At 32.6% G+C, this 24364-nt stretch overlaps 1 protein-coding gene across 2 annotated transcripts in view; it reads left to right on the plus strand.

The window, feature by feature from the left end:
* LOC129227930 (rap guanine nucleotide exchange factor 4-like) overlaps positions 1–24364 on the plus strand; it is a 196090-nt gene that overhangs the window by 87592 nt on the left and 84134 nt on the right. For both annotated transcript variants that reach the window (XM_054862554.1, XM_054862561.1), the window contains 3 exons: positions 3594–3654; positions 15002–15117; positions 23616–23853. In XM_054862554.1, coding sequence (XP_054718529.1) covers positions 3594–3654; positions 15002–15117; positions 23616–23853 — 415 coding nt within the window. The remainder of the gene's footprint in view (positions 1–3593; positions 3655–15001; positions 15118–23615; positions 23854–24364) is intronic.

The raw sequence follows: 24364 nt of genomic DNA on the forward strand, positions 1-24364 counted from the left end.
GCGTATTTACCATTTATAGACAGACCAGTTCGGGCCTCTTCTCGATAAATGGATATATAAATAGTTGTCGCTTGCAAAGGATTACTTGTTTGTTTGTACTTCTACTGTATTGGTATTGAGAGATTTAATATTACTAATCTAATTATGAACGAACTCGCATTATTGCTCTGTATGGCTTTGGAAAAGAAATAATGAGTGTAGAATACAGGCATTTACACCAGTAAGAAATGAGGCCCAATATATGAGGACCAATGGTGATTTAGTTGCTTTTCTCGATTTATTACTTCAAATGTCTTTTTACGGCACATTATTACTTAAAAAGAATGTTTCAAAGTCTCTTGTAATTTAATGTATTTATAAATCTTCTCTTCAAGTTCAAGAAAGTGAACAAAAAGACAGTTATATTGATCAACTTCAATTCCATAATTATGACTAAATCCGATTTTAGAAAAGTTTCCTATTTTCTTGTGCTCAAGTGTGCAAAAAAGTCTCAGATAAATGGTTTGAAAATTTTTGAAGTATGAAATTGCGTTGGTTACGGAGTGAAATGATCGAGCTTGGTAAAACAAAATGTAAAACTTTTATAAAGTGCTTAAATGATCAAAAGCTTTGTGATGCATCAAGAAGCTGACGAGTTGCCATGTTAAAATGTTTCGGAAAGGTAAATTCCTTAGTATAGTTTTCATTTTTGGTTAGTAATATTGAATGTAAATAGTTTATTCATTCAGTTCGTTTACGACTATACAATAATATGCATTCAAAAAGAAAATTGTGTATTAGTTCTGTTAGAATAATAATGAAATTTGGAGCATATCTTTTTCAAGCAATTTACTTCAATTTTTATTCCTCAAGTTTGGAAAAAAAAACCGTTTTCTGAAAAATATATAATTTTAAAAAAAAAGTATCTTTAGACGTTTCGAAAGTTTTCTCTATTTTTTTCTATTTTTCATTGAATTAATATGTTTAAATTTCGAATAAAAATTATAGCTCAGATAGGTGTACATAATTTTTTGAAAAAAAAAATTGAAAATTGACCAAGAATATTTTGAGTTTTAGCGATTTAAAGCAACTCCTTTTTTTAAACAAATTAAATTTTGATTAAAAAAATTTAATATTTATGTCATGATTTTGCTTACTAAATAGATGGTGAATCAGTGCAAAAGAATCAAAACTCTCAACTGTTCAATAAAATATTTTCAAAATGTGTCCCGGACAGCCTTAAGAGTACGTTACATCTTATCTTGTTTGAGAATTTTCCTGAGTATCGGGTTAAGAAATAGTTTTGTCGAATGGAAGGAAAGTGAACTATTTATGCGTTGTTATGCCAAAGCTCGTTTTTAATCCAGTGCATCAGCTTTTTCATTGTCAACAATTCTGCAGTGAGCAAGAGTCCATTGGAACAAAACCCTGGTGCCAGCGCCGTAGGTAAAGGCCAAAAGCTCATTGGGAACTGTTTTGACCATTTTGACAGGCCTGTTGTGCCCTCTTAGAATCTGTCAGTATGACTGCTCTTACAAAAGAATGGCTACGAATCAACAGTTGTTTTATTGCCACAGCAGTACAACCGTCAAAAGCAAAGTAAGCGGTCCCATTGGTACGTAAAGACAGGAGAATACTATAAATATCAGCTCGAGCACCATGTGATTTTTTCAGCATAGGCAGCCATTTGTGAAGACTCATACCCTTTCTGTTTCAGGATAGTGAACCTCAGTATTCTCCATTGCATAAAGTTTATATTGCAAATCACTTAGATCTTTCTTGGAAACTCTATGTATAAGATCGAATCTCAATTAAAATTGAAAAAAAAAATAGGATTAGGAGACAAAATTAAATAACTTCTGCTCAAATTCATAGATTTAGACTCTCTCTCTGGGCTGCTTGGATGAATCCAGTTTGAATTTTAAGATTTCAAGAAACTTCATTATTATGATTTCTCAAAAAAGAGTTGCCGGGTAAACTTACAAGCTTTTGCTGTTATGGGGCTGCTTTCCCATAAATAAAATAGTGAATATAATTCTAAATCGCTCGAAGTTGCATCGCAAACTCTGCAGTCAGTTTTCTCTTTTTTGACATTTGTTTTTCAGCAAGTAACAACGTTTTTTTGAAAATGTTTCATATGATAATATATTTAAACGTTACACAAGTAGTAATTAAGTCACGTATTTAAAAAGAAATAATTTTTAATTAAATACGTATTACTTATTTTTAAAATAAACTCAATTTTGTATAAAATGTTTAATAATCATTTTTTGGCAATGTAATTCTCTTAATCTTCAAAGCAAAACGCATTAACTTTTTAAATATGATTTTAAAATTTAGCAGGATGAGAATAATAATGATCTGTATGAATTATTCATCGTATATTTACACTACACATTGTTTAAAACATTTTACTTCATTTAAAGTATCTCATTAAAATGTTATTGCATTATATTTAAATTATGTTACATTGAAAGTAATTTTCCAATTTTTATGCATTGTTGAAAAAAGTTAAAAAACTGTTCGAAAATGTGATTTTTTTCCTAAATTTCTTCTCTATTCTGTGATTGTGGGAGAAATTACTGGATTAAAAAAACTGGTTCAAGGGATTTATAAGCAATAGGAATAGGTTCTTTGAAAAAATTCAAATTTTCGTCTCGTGACTAATTTTCATATTTTCAGTGGGTTTTGAAAAACGTTTTCTCATTATGTCACAATTGGCAGTGTTTGTTTTACTCATTTATAATTTCCTCACAAGTGCGATTTAACAAATTGTACATGAGCAAATTTCTATTACATATACCTAAGTCGCTAAAGAGAAAAATACAAAACTATGTCTTGTTTCAGATATTCATTAGTTTTAAGATTTTTTTTTGTCAGAAATCAAGCTTAAATATTAGGTATGGTTCTCTAAGAATTTTTATCTTTAATCCAAGAATATATTTATTTATATTATTTCCACTTTTGATTTGTAAGACTGATGGGTTTTATTGAAGTATTTTTGCATAGATACACCCTTGTGCGAATTAATGGAATCAAGCCGATTTTCATATAAAATCACCTTTATTTATATCATTTAATTATAAAAACAAAATCATCACTTAGTATGCCCCTCCCCCATTTGTCCAGCACCATTTTCACTTTACTATGCATAGAGTCAACTAGAGTTTTGCACGTTCATTTAAATCCTTGATCTCTAAACCATGTTTTTAGCAAAGCACAAATCATTTTTTCTTTATTTTGCAATCAGATTTTCACTCAATGTCAGAATGGCCTGCCTTTTCCGTGGAGAAATATCCATGGCTAACAAAAAGATAAAAAATGACCGAATTGAGGAAAAACAGCAAAAATATGTAGAAATGAATACAAAACATTATTTGTGACAAAAAACGTGAGGTGATAGCGCCAAATCAACTGGTAGACTAAACTGCTGTTATAAACAAAGACTGAACATCCTAAAAAATTCGAAAATTAAAAATTCGCAACTTGGATCCATTAATTCGCACAAGAGTTTATGTTTCGGATTATGTTAGTGTTATGTTTTTATTACTGTGCAAAATTTAGATATTGTGCAATGAGTTGATGTTAAAGAAAACTTTTTTTGTTTTAAATAGCGAAACAGGCATTTGATGGAGGACATCGTATCTCCCATCAGCACACTGCGCACATTAACAGGTAAGAAGATTATTTATTTCCGTATCTTTGTTCTTAAAATCTGAACCCTTGTAAGACATTGTTTCTTTTTCTCTATGTGATTTTTAAGAATACAATAAACAAAATTGATTAGTTTAATAAAGTTTGAAATTAAATATTTTAATGTTTTATGCGAAAGAGACATGGGTATTTATCCGTTTTTCTGTTTGCTACGCCCTTCAATTACTTGAAAGAATTGTGAAAGTTGTATCCTATTTGTGAAAAAAAATTTGTGGAAAAAAAAACTTTATCGAAACATACATTACTCCTGTAACGTACCAACAGCATGTTACTCTTGTGCGAAAATTTTTCTAAGTTAAAGATTTTTTGCTCAATTTTGGACAAGGAAAAAAATGTTAACATGAACATTTACGAGAATTGTTGATTTTGATATAAATCCTTGATTTAGCATGTTGATTTTTTTTCATTTTTTTACTGGTTTTTTGTTGTGCTGTATGCTCAGATAAAGTTTTTTTTTTTTTTTTGACTTTGGGGCTATATAATTAAGGTATTTTTGAATAGACAAAAGCTTAACGTTAGTGATTGCGTAGAAATTTAAAATTTGTAATCGGAAATAAAAGGAAAGAACACTAAATATTTCAGTTGTTTACAAAAATTCCTCAAATATATATATATATATATATATATATATATATATATATATATAATTAAAAAATGTTCCCCAAGTTCATTTTTTTCTATTTTTCAATATTCAGAAACTGAAATGTTTTGGCTTTCAGTTTGCATTACATTCTAGTTTTTCACACGAATAGGTCTATTTAAATGTTGAAAATTCCTATCAGTCTGTAGATTTGTATGGTTCAAAAACAAGTGGTTTGGCATACAAAAGTTCTAATCTACACAGCCACCGAGATCCAATTACAAGTTTAGTCGCCGGACTCCCTTCCTTACATAAAATTTATTAAAATTATATCATTTCGATTTCGAGTTGGGCCCACCAAGGGCTTGACTGCAAGCTTCCGACATTGTTGACATAGCATTTCTAGGGACTTTTGCTAATGCATGTCGAGCTTCTTAATTTTGCAAGAGAGTCGAAATATGTTTCTTGAAATAAGTGGTAGTATGCATTTTTAGAGAGTGATCTATCACAAAAATTTGTATTTTGTTTAAAAATAAACACTTAGTAAATATTAAAATACCATATACTTAATGGAATGTGCTCGAGGATAAACATTATTTATTGCATTAAAAAAGAGAATGTTTTTTTTTTTTGTTTTTTTAATTCGTTCTGTGAGTTCTTGAACTTGTTCAAGTTCGTAAATAATGCGCTATGTGGGTTTCGTAGCAGTTATTTCAAGCATAATTAATAAACATTTTGGATTTTAAACGCATTTTTCCTTTTAAAAAAAATTTGAAGTATCAAAAGTAAGAGATTTGTAGGTTCACATTAAACTGTTTGAATTTTTGATGAAAGTTTAATTGCTATTTTGCAGATGATGAAAACTACTTTTTTGTCAGGAACTAAAGCAAAAATGTCGATTATCGTTGTAATAAATTAGTCAGGGTAGGATAACCCAAATTGAGAAATAAAGAAATAAGGCGATCGTGTGTACAAATTTTAATCTGTTACGAAAAACCGCAGTAGGGTAGGGTAACGGTACCAGACAGTCGTAAGTTTGGATTTGAATAATAAGAATTTTAGGCAGGTAAAACTGATGTTGCTCCGACCCATGAAAATGGTGCAACCATCTGATGTTATCAGAATGAATTTTAAGATCCAGTTGGTATTTACAAGGCAGCGGTGGAAAGTTATGAACAGCCACCACGAGGTCTGCCGGTGTTTCATGTTCATTTGAATTTCATAAGGTTTTAGATTTAAAAATAAAGAACTTTTGCACATTTTGAAGAGAAAAGGGAATTTTGTCCATCACTCTTCCTTTCCTCATCCTATCTGTTTCTGAGTATCCTCAGAACTGTAGGTGTCTGTTACTGGGTGTCGGATTTTTTTTCGAAATTGAATAAATAAAAATAGAATTAACTAATGCATAAGAACCAGAAACAGTCAAACGTTAGACGGTATATAGTTGCATGAGAGAAAACTAGTTTTAAAAGTCTAAATAAATTAAAAGGCTCAGAAAATTGAGTTAACCAGGGAGCGATGCCTTAAGCATGTCTGTTACTGGTGCCGTTATATTACAGTGACCTCTCACTTATACGCGACCAAAGGGGACAACGAAATTTTCGCTCACAAGTGAGATTCACGCATAAGTGATTAAACCCCAAAAATAAGTTTAAATACAGTAAGTTATCAACAGTTATAGTAATACTAATAGTACACTACTGATACTAATGAATAAATACGCACATAATTTCTATTTATGCATTGTAATTTAATAAAAATGTAAAATTTGAAGTTGCACGTTTTGTCATTTTTTATACACTGTACAGTATGTAAGCGAATTCCACAAAACCTAAAAACTGTCGCCTGATCAGTGTCATAGTCTGTAAGTATACAAAAGATCCTCGATAGGCTATGTCAATGCTTTCCGCTTCACCACGACTTTTAGGAAGGTCGACCTTTTCGCATGTAATCCGTTCTCCCCTCTCGATGTCAATCACAAGACTAACTGCACCCCCAATCGCACACTTGCGCGAAAAAAAAACGCGTTCTTGGAAACATTTTGAACATTGGAATAAAGGTGTGTGAAAGCATTCCAAGAGACATCAAGAAGGGTACAAATCTTCCGATAAGCAAAACGTGAGTAGGCGATTTAATTAAAACTTGAAATTTTTTTACCGCTCATAAGTGAAAAGTGCATTTTAGGTTTCGCGTATAAATGAACAAGAGTTAACATTGTTTTTCTATATCGGTGCCAGGCCCATGAGAAAAACGCGCATAAGTGAAAAACGCGTATAACAGAGGTCGCGTATAAGCGAGAGATCACTGTATAAGAAAAGCCACGGTACTGTCTTCCCACTGATGCTATGGAACTGGCAAACACCCAATTAAGCCGAGTATGACTGTATGAGGGGGAGAATAAGAATTTGATGCGTTTGTTTCAATGTGACACTGCTTAATTTAGAGACTAGCACGCATCAGCAAGATCCCTGAAAACAAATAGATGAGTCTATTTCCTCCTGTAAACCGGATATTCGCCTCACAATAGCATCGGTGGTCAGACAGTACTTACTATACAGGGTAATGTTGGTCATATTGAAACAGCGGGGAAGTAAAATAATAATGAAATATTTACATTTACAGTGGTGGACAAAATTATAGACTCAATTTTTTTTTTCTTTTGTTTCAATTATAGCATGACTTAGTTTAAATTATTTTCATTGAAGTTAAGATGAATAATTGAAGAAATAGTTCTAAAATTAGTACATCTTATCAATTAAATTAAAAAGTTCATGAAATTAGAAAATTTGCTAATTTAATATTTTATCATTACGTGAAACCTGGACAAAAGTATAACTTCAAAGGTAAAAAATCCAGGATTACGAGAAAGTTTCGTTCGAAAATGTTAATTTAACGCCATAGAATAAATAAATGTTGCCATCAGTGATTGCTAAAAGTTTTGTTTTTGGAAATTAATGAGAAACAAATAAATGCACTGCTGGACAAAATTATAAACTCATTTTTTTTTTCATTTTTTCAATCATAATTTAACTCAGTTAAAAAAATTTTTTGTTCCAGTAAAGATAAATAACTGACTAAATAGTCCTAAGTTCAGTATAACTCATAAAAAATATAAAATAAATAATTTAATTTAAAAAATTTTCAACTTTAATACCTAAATAACAAATGAAACCTGGACAAAAGTATCAACTCAAAAGTAAGAAACTCTAAAGTTTGGTAGAATTTTATTCAAATACTTAATGTTTCAAAAATTAACACTGCATTAAATCTAGCCATTAGTGTAAACTAATAACATTTAAAAACGAGTTGGACCATTATTTTTCTGAATTACTTCGAATATGCGGCTCGGCATAGATTTCACAAGAGTTCCCAACAGCTGCTGTTGCATATGGTTCCATGTTGAAAGTATTGTCCTTTTTAGTTCCTCTCTTGTTTGGTACTGGTGCCCATCATGATAAATTTTGCGAACCATGGTCCCCCAAAGATTTTCAATCGGATTAAGATCTGAACTACGAGCTGACCATTTGATAACTTTGATACCCCCAGCGCTTGAACCATTCTTTTGTACTTTTCGCTGTGTGTACACTCGCGTTATCTTGCTGAAATTTCCAGTTACCTCCAGGAATAAGCAATAGGTAAGAGATGATCTTCCAGGATTAATTGGTAATCTTCAGCGTTCTGTCTTCCATTAAGAAACGCCAATCCTGCTTTACCATGCTGAGAAAAACCAGCCCAAACCATTACAGAACCTCCACCAAAGTTTCGGCTAAATAAGTGTTGTTCTTTTTTTCTAATGTCATGCCAATCTTAAGCCATCTGGACCATCCAAGTTGAATTTTTTTTCATCGGACCAACTGTATTCCACATTTTTTTCCAAGACATACAGTGGCTCCCAAAAGTGTTCGTACACCTACGACTTTCAATGAAATAGGCCCTTATCCATTGGTTAGAATTAATATTTCGGAATAGGTATTTTATTATAAGATCTATGATCTGTTTTTAACAAAACTGCATGAAAATTTTTAATAAAACATTAAAACTTAATTTTTAAAAAATCAAAAACCAAAAAGTGCTGGAAAATTTATCTCACAAAAGTCTTCGTACACTTTGAAAAAATGTCGAAAAATTAGTAAATAATCTAACTTTTTACTAAATTATTATTTAGTAGGATATCATGCAGTAACAACAACAGCCTTTAAACGTCTGGGAATAGATTTAATTGTTTTTTCTTTCTTTTTTTGTGCAATTTCTGAGTAAGTGTTCAGCCGCGCTACGAGTCTTACTGTTTCTAGTTCGCTTTTTGTTTCAATGGTGTATTTTGGTAATCTAGCCACCAGATATCTCCAAATATGTTCCATTAAGTTTAAATCTAGCGATTGAGGATATATTTCTCAGCTTAAGGACAAATTTTGAGGCGCCAAACGCGAATCGTTACTTCTTATCGTTATCTTGATAAAAAAACAAAGTTGTTTCCGACTACCAAATTTTGGGGTAATAGTTTCAAATTAATCTCCTTAAAATATTTAAATGAACAGCATAATTCATTATTTCATCAAAAAATTCCAAATTTCTGATTCCTGATGCTGAGATGCACCCTCACACAAGAACACCTTTACCGTCCTGATTAACCGATCCAACAAAGTTCTTAAGATTAAATTCCTCATTTTTTTTCTTTCATTTACGATTATACAATAGTTTAACCCAAAATGTTGAATTTATTTTCGTCTATGAGTAAGACGTTGTTCCAAAACGTTTTGACCTTATTTATCATTGATTTTACGACGGAAAGTGTAAGCTTACTGTTTTTCGTACGAACAAGAAAATTTCTGCGGGAAGCGGTCCTATTTAATCTAGCTAATCAGAGAACTTAGCGAACAATTTTAGGTAAAAATTAAACGTAAAATGTTTCATTCAATTCTGCAGAAACTTTTTCAGTTCTGAAATGTGTATTTTTCACATTTTTTTTAACTGTAAACCTCCGATCACTCTTTGTTAACTTTGCCAGTTGACCTTTTCTTACCTTGTTTTCGATCCGATTCTTGACTTTAAAGCATTTTATCAAGCCCTTCACCATAGAATGGTATAAATTAACCAATTTGGAGACATTTCAAACCAATTTACGGCTACTGTGAGGGAAAAAATCAAATTTCGAATCGTGTTTGTTGTTTTTTACGCATACCTGCCATTTTAAAATATTAAGCAAAATATTAGGGAATGAATACACAAAAAATAAAAGGCAAATGACTTTACAGTATCATTACAATGCAAAAATAATAAAAAAACCACATATGATAATTCTAATTATGAATTTATTCGAAACTATTTCAGTGTATGATGACTTTTGTGGCGTATTTTTTCTCTGACTCTTCGTTTTTTGACAAATTTCAAAAATAAAATCTGGCAATATTCTAAAAAAAACTATTGGGTTTTATTCAGAATGACATAGGAATGGTGTGAAAAAAAATTGGACTTTATATTCGAATTCAGTTTTGAGTTATTTTGGTTTTACTACAAAATTTCAAGGTGTACGAACACTTTTGGGAGCCACTGTATGTCTCTGTGCAAACTGAAGTCTTTCAGCAATATGCTGAACCTCCAGTTTTGGCTGTGTTTTCATTTTTCTCCAATTCATATTCTGACCTTGTTGTAGAACTCTTCTAACTGTCCTAGAGCTCAACTTGAGTTTTAAAGTCTTCAGAATTTTGCTGGAAGACGCTCCAGTGTTTGATGCTGTGCGTAAAATATATCTTCGATCTCTCTCAGTTAGTTTCGAATGCCTCCCCGTCCTTTTTCTTTTTCCATAACTTCGGGGATCCTTCAGTACGTTTTTTACTGCCCCTTGGGAGCATTTAACTAAATACGCAATTTGGCGCTGGGTTTTACCAACATCTCTGTAGGCCACAATTTTTCCTACTTGTTGCTCTGTAAGTTTTAAACCTTGAGGTATTTCAAAACTCAATGTATACCAAAGCACGAAGAACTTAACAACTCGACAGAATGAAAACATGCACTAAAAAAAGCTCAAATCATTCTGAACCTGACAATTAGACGATAAAAACTTTTACTTGAATAATAAAGAAAAATTAAACTGAGGAGAAAATATCGTCTGAAATGAAAATAAATGTTTTTTTATTATTTTTTTTTTCAGTGGCATTTTTTTCAGTTGACATAATGATAAAGAAAATAAGCAGTAACTAATGACAAGAATGTTTTTATTTTATTCTTCAGGAAAGAAGTTAGTGATGTGAAAATCCAAAACTTAGAATATAATACACAAGAGCCCTTAAAGTTTATTTATATATTAAAGATGAGCATTTAAACTGCGTTATTTATTTTATTAAATAAAAATAAAATTAAACTGGATTAAATTATGATTAAAAAAATGAAAAAGGTCTTGAGTTTATTCGCAACTCCAACGAACTATAGGGGGCACTGCAGTCACTGTCTAATGGCCGACTTAAAAACTAAAACAAACGCATGTGGTAACGAAGAAAATGCTAAAAGTGTTGTGATTTTTGTTCGTATGTATGATTTTTTCGCTTTATTCATTTGAAAAGATTTTTCAAAGTCTTTTGGTTATTCTGACCCATATAGAAAGAGATTAGAAACCAAAAAGTATTACGAAAGTAAACAATTAATGCAGAACACACAGTAAGTTGTTCTGAAGCAGCCATTTTCACGATGTTGAATTCGGAATTCATAAATTTTTGGTTCGCTTCGAACGGCATTTTCATTTTGTACCGTTTTTTCTATACATTAGTACATATTAAGTTCAGTTTCGTGACATTTCCGGCATTTGTTGACATTTTTGTCACATAGTGCACATACGTGGCAGACTGTCAAGAGTAACGTTTAACACTAGATAATTTATTTCTGTGACTATATGATTGGATATCCAAAGAAATCATGCATTTAATTCATTCGTCATGGAAATGATTTACCTGATATGCGAAATCTTGTCAAGATACATTATTCTTTCACACAATTTTCAAACCATAACCCTATAAACAGATTTTTGGCGAACTTTTATTTTTTATTGTTCAAATTCTTAACGTTCTTTCTGGATTTTTCAATCTGTTCTGCGATAAATATTTTCAAGAAAATTTATTTGCATACTGTCTATATCAGTAGGATACTGTAGTAACAAAGGTTATTTAAATCATTTATGTGGAATTAGGTTAAGGAAAATTGTCCAGTCAATGTTGTTAAGTTCGTTTTTTTTTTCATCGGAATTGAAAAACTGATATTTATTCAAATTCACTCAGAACAAAATAAATAAAATGTGTACTCACAGTTTATATATGGTGGTAGTTTTCTTTTCAGTTGATTGACCATTATTTCTTTTTACTTATCGAATTCTGTAATCTTACTACCATTTTATTCCACTCATGATAAAAATTAAAAATGGTTTAACTAAAAACGCGAAATCTCGCCAAGGCTACTTTGCTCGCACAATACTAACACTATAAACCTAAACAAATTTGGCGAAACCTTTCAACTGAGAATAAAAGGAATAAATTAAATTCTTTCTCGGTTAAACATTTTTCATTTTGTTCTACTATAATAAATTCAAGAAAATATTTTGCATACTGTCCATTCCAACTAAATGCTGCTGTAAAATATGATTAGTTAAATTAATTTAAGATTAAAAAAAACTTATATTATTACAAATTCATACAAAACAATAAAAATTTTTACCTGGTATAACGTTATCCAATTTTGTTAATCCAGAGTTTTCTTGTTTATGCTTCCACCATTTAATACTTTTTTGAAAGAAATAAGGAAAACTAACATTATTTTGAGAAGCTCGAGAATACTACTAAGGGACGAATTAATTTCTATAGCTGAAAGCAAACTAAGACACATCGATTGCGTTAATAAATACTCAGAACAAACTGCCTGTGTTTACGTCAACAGACACCGTGGAGCGCAACGTGGCAATGTTTTAGTTGCATTCGCTGTTTTATAAATCACCGCAAGGTAGCGTATTCGAGCGCTGGAGTTCCGAATAATTTTGTCCAGCAGTGCATTTAAATGTTTCTCATTGATTTTCAAAAACAAAATATTTAGCAATCACTGATGGCAACATTTATTCATTCGATAGCTTTAAATCAACGTTTTCGAAGAAAATTTAATTGTAATCCTGGAATTTTTACTTTTGAGTTTACACTTTTGTCCAGGTTTAACGTAATGATAAAATTACGTAATGATATTAAATTTTCAAATTCTCTAACTTCATTAACTTTTTAATTTAACTGATGAGTTGTACTAGTTTTAGAACTATTCTTTTAACCATTCATCTTTACTTTAGTGAAAAAAAATTAAATTGAGTTAAGCTATAATTAAACCAAAAAAAATTTTTTTTGAGTTTATAATTATGTCCACCACTGTAGTGTATTCCAATCAAGAAGAAGTAACCTCTGTAAAGCTATAAATACGATATATAAAGCACTTTTCAAAAAATGATACTTATATCGTAATATTTTGTTGTAAGTCCAAAATTATTTTTGTTTTTATTAAATAATAAAAAAAACTTGTTATATTAACGTTTTAACTATAAATTGAGATCTACCAATATTCGCTACAATATTAATTTGTTTAATATTAATTTGATTTGTATTTTTGATGCTTTGTACAATTAGTCAAGTGCATGTGGAACAAAGGGAAATAGATCATTTCAATTATTTATTCAATCCTTTATGAAATTACTTCCGTATTCTTTTATTTATTATTTCATTTACATTCCTTCATTTAATAACACCATTATTTATTCATACATTCATTTATTTTCTTATTCATTCCCTATTTTATTCACTCATTTATTTATTTTTTCATACAGCAATTTATTTATTTATTCGTTTATTGTGTCATTTTCTTTTCATTTATTGATTCATTCTTTTATTTGCTCATTTATTTGATCAAAAATATCTTAAATTATCGGATTTTAACATTTTTCTAATGATTTTTTTTAATTTTTATTTTTCACTTTGCCCCTTAAAGAAAAAATGAACATTTTTTTTTTGGGGGGGGGGAGGGGGTACAAATTTACTGCCAAAATAAAAAATAATGTTTCAATGCAAGTTTCATTGTAAAATATATTTGTTTGTTCTTTATGTAACATTATTTTCAGAACAAATTTTCAATTTGTTCATTTTGAAAAAAGGAAGTTATCTTAACTACTTTATTTCCCCACACATTTCCCTAGAATACGCTTATGTCATCAAATGATAGCAATCAATTGAAAATTTGATTGAACACACTAAAATAAGTTATCAATAGTATAAAATAGTATTGTTTGATAAGTGCAATCGCTTAAACAAGAATTTACAAAAAGGAAATGTGGCCAATAGGAAATGCGATTTAGCTTTCAGTTCATATGTTTCGACTTCTGGTTTTCTTTACTAATAATAAAGCTGAAAGTCTGGATCTCTGTCTGTCTGGATGTCTGGACCTCTGTGACGCGCATAGCGCCTAGACCGCTTGACCGATTTTCATGAAATTTTTCATAAAGTTCGTTTGTAGCATGGGGATGTGCACCTCGAAGCGATTTTTTGAAAATTCGATTTTGTTCTTTTTCTATTCCAATTTTAAGAACATTTTTCCGAGCAAAATTATCATAAGATGGACGAGTCAATTACCAAGTTATCATAACGTGGAACCGTGACATGGGCAAGCCAATTGGCGAGAAATTCACCATACATTATTTGTAAATATACATGCCAACGGAAAGACCTTTTAGTTTTCTATTAGGGGCAAAGCCGTGCGCGTACCATTAGTGATTAATAAATGCAGAGAAAGTTACAATACGACCTACTTTTGTAAAGCATATTTAATGTTCTCAGTTTTCGCATTTTTAACATTTATGAAGTTAATAACGAATAAATACCTTTGTGCGGAAAATTAGAACAGTTAGTAATCCAACGTTGTGAAGCACAAAAATTGCAAAATTATTGCAGACACGTGTTTCGGTGTTACAAGGAACTTACTTACTACTTTTTCAATGCTAAGAAGTGTGAACTTCTGGATGAAAAGTCATCCGAGAAAAGCAACATGGTGGAACAGGAGATAGTATAAATATCAAAAAATAAAAAATAAACAAAAACAAAAAAAGATAAAATGACACCTGGAGGTATAATTTATTATATAATTCCATCAGGAAAAAACCGTTAAGTAATTAATTTTCCAAGAAAACCCATAAACAATGCAAAAAGTCCAAAAATGAAACCACTCTGCATAAATTAGCAATAAATTTACCAGCAGGAAAAACTATGTATGGAAGCAATGTATCAAATGGAGAAATGCAGGAAAAAACAAAGTGAAGAATAAACATATTGGAATTAGTTAGTCACAAAACGAAATAAGAAAGCAAAAAATGAAAATATAAATATAATAACTATGCCTCCAGTTGTCATTTTATCTTTTTTTGTTTTTGTTTAATTTCCATTTTTTGATATTTATACTATCTCCTGTTCCACCATGTTGCTTTTCTCGGATGACTTTTCATCCAGAAGCTCACACTTCTTAGCATTGAAAAAGGTGTTCCTTGTAACACCAAAACACGTGTCTGCAATAATTTTGCAATTTTTGTGCTTCACAACGTTGGATTACTAACTGTTCCAATTTATGAAGTTATTTAAACAAATTAATAATTAATTTTTTTGAAACTTATCTTTTTGAATTAGCTTATTTAGGGTTATGTCAAATCATGATGGTTCTTATAATTTGTAGGACTTCCCAAGAAAGATGATAGTCAGACATCGAACGGCAACGTTCGAAATCTTTCCCCTGGCAGCAAAGATTCTCCCTCACCTGATGGACCAAATCCTGCTCTTCCTATTACTGAGGTAATTCTAATTAGCATTAGTGTGATGATGTTCACTGTTGTTACTATCACAAAGGCGAGATTTGTGTTATTGTTACGAAAGAATAATTACCATCTTTTTTTTTTAAATGCTTGTTTGTTTGAAATTGAATCCTCAACGTGTGTTTTTTTTTTTTCATGTCATACCGTCGTGTTTAAATTGATTGTTTGCAAGTGTTTTTCAAAATGAAAAGTGTTTTTCAAAATGAAAAGTGTTTTTCAAAGAGAAATTTAGGAGGAAATATGCGTTTTTTTTTTCAACATAAACTTGAAGCATGGATTAAAAGGGCTGTGACAGTTTCACGTATCATCACATATAACAATAGTTTAAGACATATGTGTTAAGTATTGTTTAATTCTTTCTTCTCTTATGTATATCTAAGCCTTGCTTTATTACGCTTTTTGTTTCACGTGCTTTTATTTTTTTCATCTGTTTCTGTGATGAAGCTTGCAACAATATAGTGTTTGGAAGCTTTCAGCGGTACTAGGTGTACCAGTTAACTTTGTTGTTGTTCAGGTATTAATTTATTTTAATAAAAACAACTTTCTTAATTAATTTGTGTGATTATTGAATATTGTTTATTATTTACACAGATTAATTAAGAATATGTAAGTATGGAGTTAATGGGATATTGAACGATATCATACATAATAAATATACTAGATGTAAGTTAAAGGAAGTACCCATATGAAGTTATATAGTTATTCAGAAAGTCCTCCAATTCTAAATGGTATCGAAACTATAAGACGAATACGCAGCTAAATGAACATTTGTAGGAATACAATCAGATTTATTTATTTATCTTGCAGGGGTTATATGTGTGAACATTTGGGGACAAGGCATACGTCACTGCAATAATACTGTTTCTGCCAAGCTGTACTAACGCACGACCCCACTGAACGTTGAAGCGTAATGCTGAATTGATACATTTAACTGTATTAACTGGATTTTAATTCGATTTGATATTTCAATGTACCTTCAACATTATGATATCATGTTATTCAACTGAAGTATAGCTTCTGTCGGTCAGTCTGGCAACTTTTTTTTTTTTTGCTGATTCATCTTACAGTTTTTCCCATAGCACTTCTAATCCTTGTACGGAGTTTTGAATAACTCTGTAACACTAGGTTTTTAAACTGAATGAGTTTTTCCCATTAATTTGAGTTTTTCCATTGAGTTGAATTTCTGATTGAGATTGAATGAGTTTTTCCCCTTTTGAGTTTTTCCCATAGCACTTCTAATCCTTGGACGGAATTTCGAATAACCAATGCTACAATTGGTTTTTAAACTGAATGGGTTAGTGCATCCATTTTAAGTCATTTTATCCATAAGTAGTATTTCATTTATTATCACATCAAAAAAGGCGCAGATAGAAAGAAAAAAAAACGAAAAGGAATCACAGAAGGATCAAGTAAGTGAAACAATCAGAAGGCTTTTCTCTCTTTGCTATTGGCTGGTCCGCCATCAAAATGGCGAATCATTGAGGTCAAGTGACTGTTATACTAGTTAATAGATGAGTTAAAGGGTGGCAGCAGGAAATGTTTTATTTTGTGTTGGGACAGATTTTCCACTTGTGGATCCATCATGCCGAGTTGAGGCTGAATCATACTGAAATGTGTCAGCGCCGCGACGCTTGTCCATATAAGTATTTCATTCCATGCAAAGCATGAAAATTTCATATTAATAGCAATAAATGTTCGCAAAGTGATTCATACCCATCGTGCAATGTTGTAGATGAAGATAATAGGAGCTAAAGAGTAAGTTATTACCACGATAATCATGGTTAGGAAGTAAGTTATAAATTTGTTTCTAAATGTGGCAGAGTAGACAGACCAGTAAATGAAAACTTAAGAGCAGATTTATTAAAAAATAATAATAATATTGTTAAAAAAGTAGCATGTGTCAAGTAGCAGAGAAAGCATTTCAATTGATGAAATATTTTTTAAAGAAATCCCCGAACTTTTGCTGTTTAGCGTCGTAAGTCTAAGAAAATTATTTGATTTTTCTTTTTTGAAAAAAATGGAAGTGCTATTCATTCACTGAGGTTTATTTACTAGGTTGGTCTACTCTACATGTTTTTGAAGAATTTTTTTTTTTTGAAGTGGTATAAGAATTGATGCATGAACCATGGCAAATCTTGAAATATGTATTTGATACAATTGGCATGTATCACATAGCTCAAAGCATTGGATAATTGATGATAAGGTATTCAATTTCTAGCTATTACGATAATAAAATCTGCAGAAACTTGACACATTTAATGTGTGCTGCATATTGTTACATTAACTTAGTTTCCTCTCGATTTTATTGGAGGTCTCACATTAAGATCTTGTTCCTATTCATAGTAGATATATAATCTCAATTTTTAAGAAAAAGAACTAATAAACTTGCGGCCTATTGACACATGGTATATCTAGCTCAAGATATTGTAGATTAGAGAACCTAAATTTATTTTCAAGTCATGAAGCATTTTTTCTTTAAAGCTGTAATAAATTCACGGTAGTAATTTTTCAACAAATTAGTTTGATATTGTATCATACATTAACCTGATCTAAGCATTTTTCAATTGGGAGTCAAGTATTTAATTCGAAAATCACAATGTTCAAAATCTTGATAATGCATGTCGTTTGTTCTTTCTATTGTATTGCTAAATAAGTAGGGTTTAAGATTAAGGTGTTTTGTTGTCAGTCATAAATTACATAAAGAAAGCGGAATTCTTCTAAATCCTCATATATATAATAGCGAATGATCGAGTAACGCTCCTGACGTCATCAACAATGACCACGGCATGACAACTCGCGCCTCGACATGATAATTTGATAATATTTTTTGGTAATGTTTGATATGCAGGGAAATGCTTTCTTTCAACAAGGCTGAACTGGATCCGGTCACTTAACTGTTTTACTGTCAAAACTGTCATTTCAGGAGAGTGAAGAAACAAAAAAGTGGTCAACTATGAACGCTATCTGCTGGAGTTTTAAGGTTAATCCACTGGAGTGAGGGTTAAAATTTCAACTCTCAAACTATCACCAAACAGGCGATTGCTTCGTTAAAATTTAGAACAGTAGAAGCAATTTTCACTCATCATGCCATGACGGGGGACTTTCTATGTAATAAATAAATAAAAATACATAAAGTTAACCTTCAATGTATGTGCGTTTAGCCCAAGATATTGGAAAGAAGAGAATCGAAATTTAGTTCACAATTATGATGAAAGAGTATTATGTAGTTTTCCAATAGAATGAAAGCAAATTTGTAAAACTCAAGGAAAAAAAATTAATTATAAAAATTGATTTGAAATTTGACATCTTAAATTCAAATTATATTTTTCGCAATCACGAGTGTGTGTATGTATGTGTGTTTGTGTCTGTGTGCTGGCATAAGTGTGTGGGTAGTTGTGTGCATGAATCTGCGTGTGGGGGTTATGTGTATTTGTATGTAGGCATATGTGTTTGTGTCTGTGTGCAGGCATGAATGTGTGGGTAGTTCTGTGTATGTGTAGGTGTCTGTATGTATGCGTGTGTGTATGATTGTGTGTGTTTGTGTATGTTTGTAGGTGTGTCTGTATGTGTTTGTGTATGTGTGTAGGTGTGTTTGTGTATGTGTGTAGGTGTGTTTGTGTATGTGTGTAGGTGTAGGTGTGTGTGTGTGTGTAGTTGTGTATGTATGCGCGTGTGTGTAGGACATGAATGTAACCTGGAGACGGCTTTTGCTATAGGAGCAGCATTGTGAGGAGCCGGTCGACGGTAATGATGCGGAGGGTGGCGGTGGGAAAATGATAAGACGTCAAAAACAGTCAAGTGAGAACAATAAGCAATCGTGATTGCTCAAAAAAAAAGAAGTAAAGTAAAATAAATAATATTATGCGGTTAATTTTTTACATAAGGTTTTTAATATAATGAATTAAAAACGGGCAATTTTCAAAATATTACAATTAAACTGATTCGTTAAAAGATGTATATATAGGTCGGAATATTGCTATAATTTCTTTTGAAACTTCAAATTTTCACATAATAAAATCTTTCGTGAAAGAAAAGTATCATTTTCTTCCATAATAACAAATGAAATTGTAAAAAAGAAAATCATTAAAAATGCATTTTTAAAAATGTTGTCTTTTACTATTTTGTTAGAATTTGCCTCTATAAAACAGATTTTAGTGACATTGAGAAAAAATTAGGTTTCTTATGCGTAGGGTTAACATAATTTACATTAGCCAAATCCGGACACCTTTATCATTATTATAGGTGGGGTGGAAAAGGGTACCGAGAACTTTAACAAGAGAACAATAAGCAATCGTGATTGCTCAAAAAAAGCAATTTCTAATACTATTGAATCTAGATAAATAAAACAAAGAATATATGTCCTTGTGTGTATATACACTGGTGTGCAAAAATTAAGGACGAGACGGTTTTTTTCAACATAACTTTGTACAAAAGCTTTCCAAATCAACACATTTAATACCGTGAGATCCCCAATACGTAAGGACATGTGTAATGTAAGCAACACTTACTAAAAGAGGAATCAGAGGGATAAAAAGCTTTATTGAAAAAGTAGCATGGAGCGCAATACGACTGAAGGCCGAAACATCCCTGTGATGGGTGTCCAGCAAGAAACATCCGGTCTTTACTAGGGGATATGATCTCCCCCGACTGCTAGGCAGGTTTCACCGCGTCTGCCCATGCTGAGAATGACGGTGTCAATGAGTTGTTGAGGCATTGCTGCCCATTCGTCTTGCAGCTCCAATCGAAGCTCCCAAATCGTTACTGGTGGTAAGGTACGAGCTGCCAAGCGTCTGCCTAGAAAATCCCATACATGCTCGATGGGATTGAGATCCGGAGATCGTGCCGGCCAATCCATACGTTCAATATCCTCACTCTCTAAGAGTGTTCGGCAGCTCCTCGTGGACTACCACTACTGAACCCCCGGATAGCTGTTCCTGTAGTTTGAAATTGTCTCCAAAGTCGTGAAGCGATGCTGTGAGCAATTCCGAACTCTGCAGCCACACTTGTCACACTGCGGCCTTCCTCCAACTTCCCAATGATTCGACCTCGGGTAAACGCATCCAGATGTCGTCTAACAGATTGATTATTCGCCATTTCTCGCTGAGGCAGCAACTCGGTGTGATTTTAACTGCTATACGGCGTGCAATCTCTTTGCCAGAAATACAGATCTTACACCGACAACATGCTTTATACTACTCAGACACTCACCCATTACGTCTGCCTGCATATCTGCGCATGTGCTACCATACATCACCTTACTTAATCTCCTGATTGGTCTTTCTGTCCGCTCTGCCTCTTCGTTCAGCTGATATGCTAATTTTTCGACTTCGTCCTTAATTTTTGCATACCAGTGTAATATATATATATATATATATATATATATATATATATATATATATATATATATATATATATATATATATATATATAATCTTTTTAAAAAAAATCTTCCGTGCGTGTGTTTGTCACAAGCCCACTAACAAAATTGTAACATGTCGTTAATATTTGACGTGATTTTTCATTTATTTTACTGATGTATTCACGTGCACTCGGTAACAGACAACCCAAACTACATTTAAATTGCCTGTCCTCATTTGATTCTTTGCATCTTTTGAAGTTCCATATGGCTCATTGAAAATAAAACCGTCGCATTGCAAGAAGTCTTAAACGATTCGTTGACAATAAAAATGTAAATTTGTAAAATTTATTATAACATTTATAAAATCAAAATATAAATTTCATAAAACCAAAATAAATATATTATTAAAGTCATCAAATAACGCCTTGTTTGAAACTAGCATACCCGACATACGTTGTCATGTTCAAGCATTATATATGCTAATTTCAACTTAAAATCATTCCAAAGTAATACCTCTTTTTATTTAAGGAATTTTTGTGATCTAAGGAAACAAGTTCCCTAAATCATCATATAGCATGGTTCATGTTTTTTTCTTTCTGAATGCGGCAGGATGGCGACATTTATTCGCTTTGACCTTTTCAAATAATGAAGAGTAACACTCTTCTTTGTTCATACAGCACTGACAAACCCTCATATGCTAATGGAATTACTGATGATTAATCATTAAATATTTCGCTTCAACATCAATAATTGCATTCATATTTTGTCAATGCGTATCCGAGCAAACAAGTTAATAGTTGATTACAGCCTTCACTAAAATCTAATTATAATATGCTGAGTGAAAGTAATTTCTCTTTTGGAACAAATTGTCGGACATCTAAAGAATTATACTTTTCACCATTTTATACTAAATAAAAAAAAAAAAAAATGTTTCGCTATTTTCTGAAAAGAGAATAGAATTATTTATTATTTTCTGAAAAGAGAATAGAATTATTTATTTCGGGTTTGGCTTATAAATGTCATTTGATTTTTTTGAGCAATCACGATTGCTTATTGTTCTCACTTGTTTTGATGTGCTATCATTTTATTTTCCCGCCTGCACACTCTGCAGCATCACCGTCGACCGGCTCCTCACGATGCTGCTCCTAAAGGGAAAACCGTCTCAGAGTTGTATCCATATGCTACACACACGCGCACACACAAATACATACACCTATACACACAAACACATACACAAACACACACACTCAAACACACGCATACATACAGACACCTACACATACAAACACATGCACACACTCACTCAAACACACGCATACATACAGACACCTACACATACACACACACACTTACAAACAATTACCCACACACTCATCACACTCATACTTGCACACAGACACAAACACATATGCCTACACACACATACACATTCCCACAAACACACAAACACTCATACACACAACTACCCACACACTCATCACACTCATACTTGCACACAGACACAAACACATATGCCTACACACACATACACATTCCCCCAAACACACAAACACCCACACACTCAAACCTGGACACAAACACACATGCCTACACACATAAACACACCCCCTACACACAAACAAACATACCCCCTACACACATAAACACACATGACTACATACACACACACACACACTCGTGATTGCGAGAAACATAATTTGAATTCAAGAGGTCAAAATTCAAATTTTTTTTTTTTAATTTCTAATGCAGCAGGCTCAGAGACAACACTATAATTGCCAAATTACACAATGTAAAACACTGAATTAGAAGTAATGCATACATTCTCAAGTTTCCCATTAGCGGGAAAAGCAGAAGAACCATGCAGACCACGACACTTAAGTAAATGTTCAGCAACCATAACTTCATCGCCATTGCACATACACAGAGAGCACGAGGGCCTACTCAGGATGATGATTTGACGAAGATGAGCGGAGAGGCAATCATGTCTTGTAGTTAATCTAAATACTGCGATCTCTTGCACATTCGGGTAATTGTAGAATTGGAGGATGTCATGGCTTACCTGCTCTTGACCAGTTCTTTCGGTTCACCCTGTGGAGGTGTTTGAATGTCAGTTTTATTAGGTGTGCTACTGATGTGTAATCAGCTGTACGTCGAGTCGCTTGGATGATATTGAAGGCAGGCCTGGATCTATAAGTTTTGGGCCTCCTGCAAAAAATCATCAGGGCCCCCATCCAGTGGCCCCATCCACATTATAGGAAAATAATGATATTGTCATTCGGTCTATAAGTCTCTATGAAATATTTCTCTTATATAATCCGATTTTTACTTCCTTTTACAAAAAAGGAAGTATTGTATTCGCGAAAAAATTTTCACCCAAAAATCGGCCTTAATTTCCATTTTGCTCACCCCCAAATGAATGTTGAGTTTTTTTTCAACCCGACCACACGTGAATATGTGCTCAGGAACGTACAGACACCAGAAATATCCATTTTGACGATTCCCGAGTTAATTACGAGTTTTCTCGTGACGTCTGTATGTACGTATGTATGTGTGCATGTATGTCGCATAACTCAAGAACGGAATGTGCTAGAAAGTTGAAATTTGGTACGTAGACTCCTAGTGGGGTCTAGTTGTGCACCTTCCTCTTTGGTTGCATTCGGATACTTCAAAGGGAGGCTTTTGCACCCTTTTTTGGGGGAAATCATTGTTAATTTCGATATATACTCAAGTGGTGTTATAATTTGGCGGGCACTTGGCAATATATCGCCAGTCTTTTGGTCGCCAAGTTTTGTCGCCAACTTGGCAACAAATTTGGCGGATTTTTTTTTAAAAATCTGGTTTCAATTTGGCCATTGTTGGTGATATTTAGAGAGTAAACTATTGAATCATATTAAAACTGCCAATAGTGAGAAAATGACATTAAATTGGAGTAAAAGGAAGTCATGTGATGCACACATCAGCTCGTTTTTAAAACCATTAAAACACTTCTTTATTTTGAATTTTTTTCCAGAAAATTAACTTAAGAAACTTTAACAAATGAAGAGTTTCCCACAAATGAAATGGAACGCGCTTTTTCAATTTTCATCTGATGTATAGCATTCATATTTATTCTGTTCTAGGAACCTTCGTCTGCTCTTTCCAGAGCTGGCTGGGTGCTTCGGACACTTATCTTATGCCAGAGCCCCCACCATATCCGTGATCGCAAGCATAACATGCGGACCTTCCGGAAGTGCCTCGTCGGTTCGGAAATGGTAGATTGGCTCATGCAGCAAGGAGCCCCCTATGTTCGCATACACAGTCGAGCCCAGGCTGTTGGCATGTGGCAGGCCCTCATGGAGGAAGGAGTCCTTGCTCATGGTAAGGAGATTTTTCGGTGAATTGACGTTGTTTGACTGAGCAAAAGTTTTCCAGTTTCAATGAATCATGACCGGATTAACCAGAAGTTATGCCATTGAAGTGTCCTTACCAGAGAACCACACGAATAGTGTAGAAATGAAAGAAGTTGAAATAGGTAGCAACTGACAGAGAATACTGAGACATTTTTTGCCACAAAATCTATTTGCCCTTGTATCGAGATATAAGGTTTTAAAGCCTGCCGAAGTTTTAGAAAAAGGGCCCAATTATAAGACTTGGCGAGAATTTGAAACAGCCATTCTCGTCGACAAGTTCTTTGTGTGCTTATGGTCGGACATCCATCTGCAATTCGTGTGAATGATAACTTTTATCAGTCACGGAAATTCAATTATTTCGTGACTTTATTTAAAATTTCGGCTGATTCCAAGACCTTACTAAGAGACTCTGCTCTCTGCTCGTTTTCTAGCCAACCTCGGTGCGAATTAAATCGTAAAAGGTAATTCTTGGGCATCAA

The sequence above is a fragment of the Uloborus diversus genome, chromosome 1 (assembly GCF_026930045.1).
Source record: "Uloborus diversus isolate 005 chromosome 1, Udiv.v.3.1, whole genome shotgun sequence".
NCBI lineage: Eukaryota > Metazoa > Arthropoda > Arachnida > Araneae > Uloboridae > Uloborus > Uloborus diversus.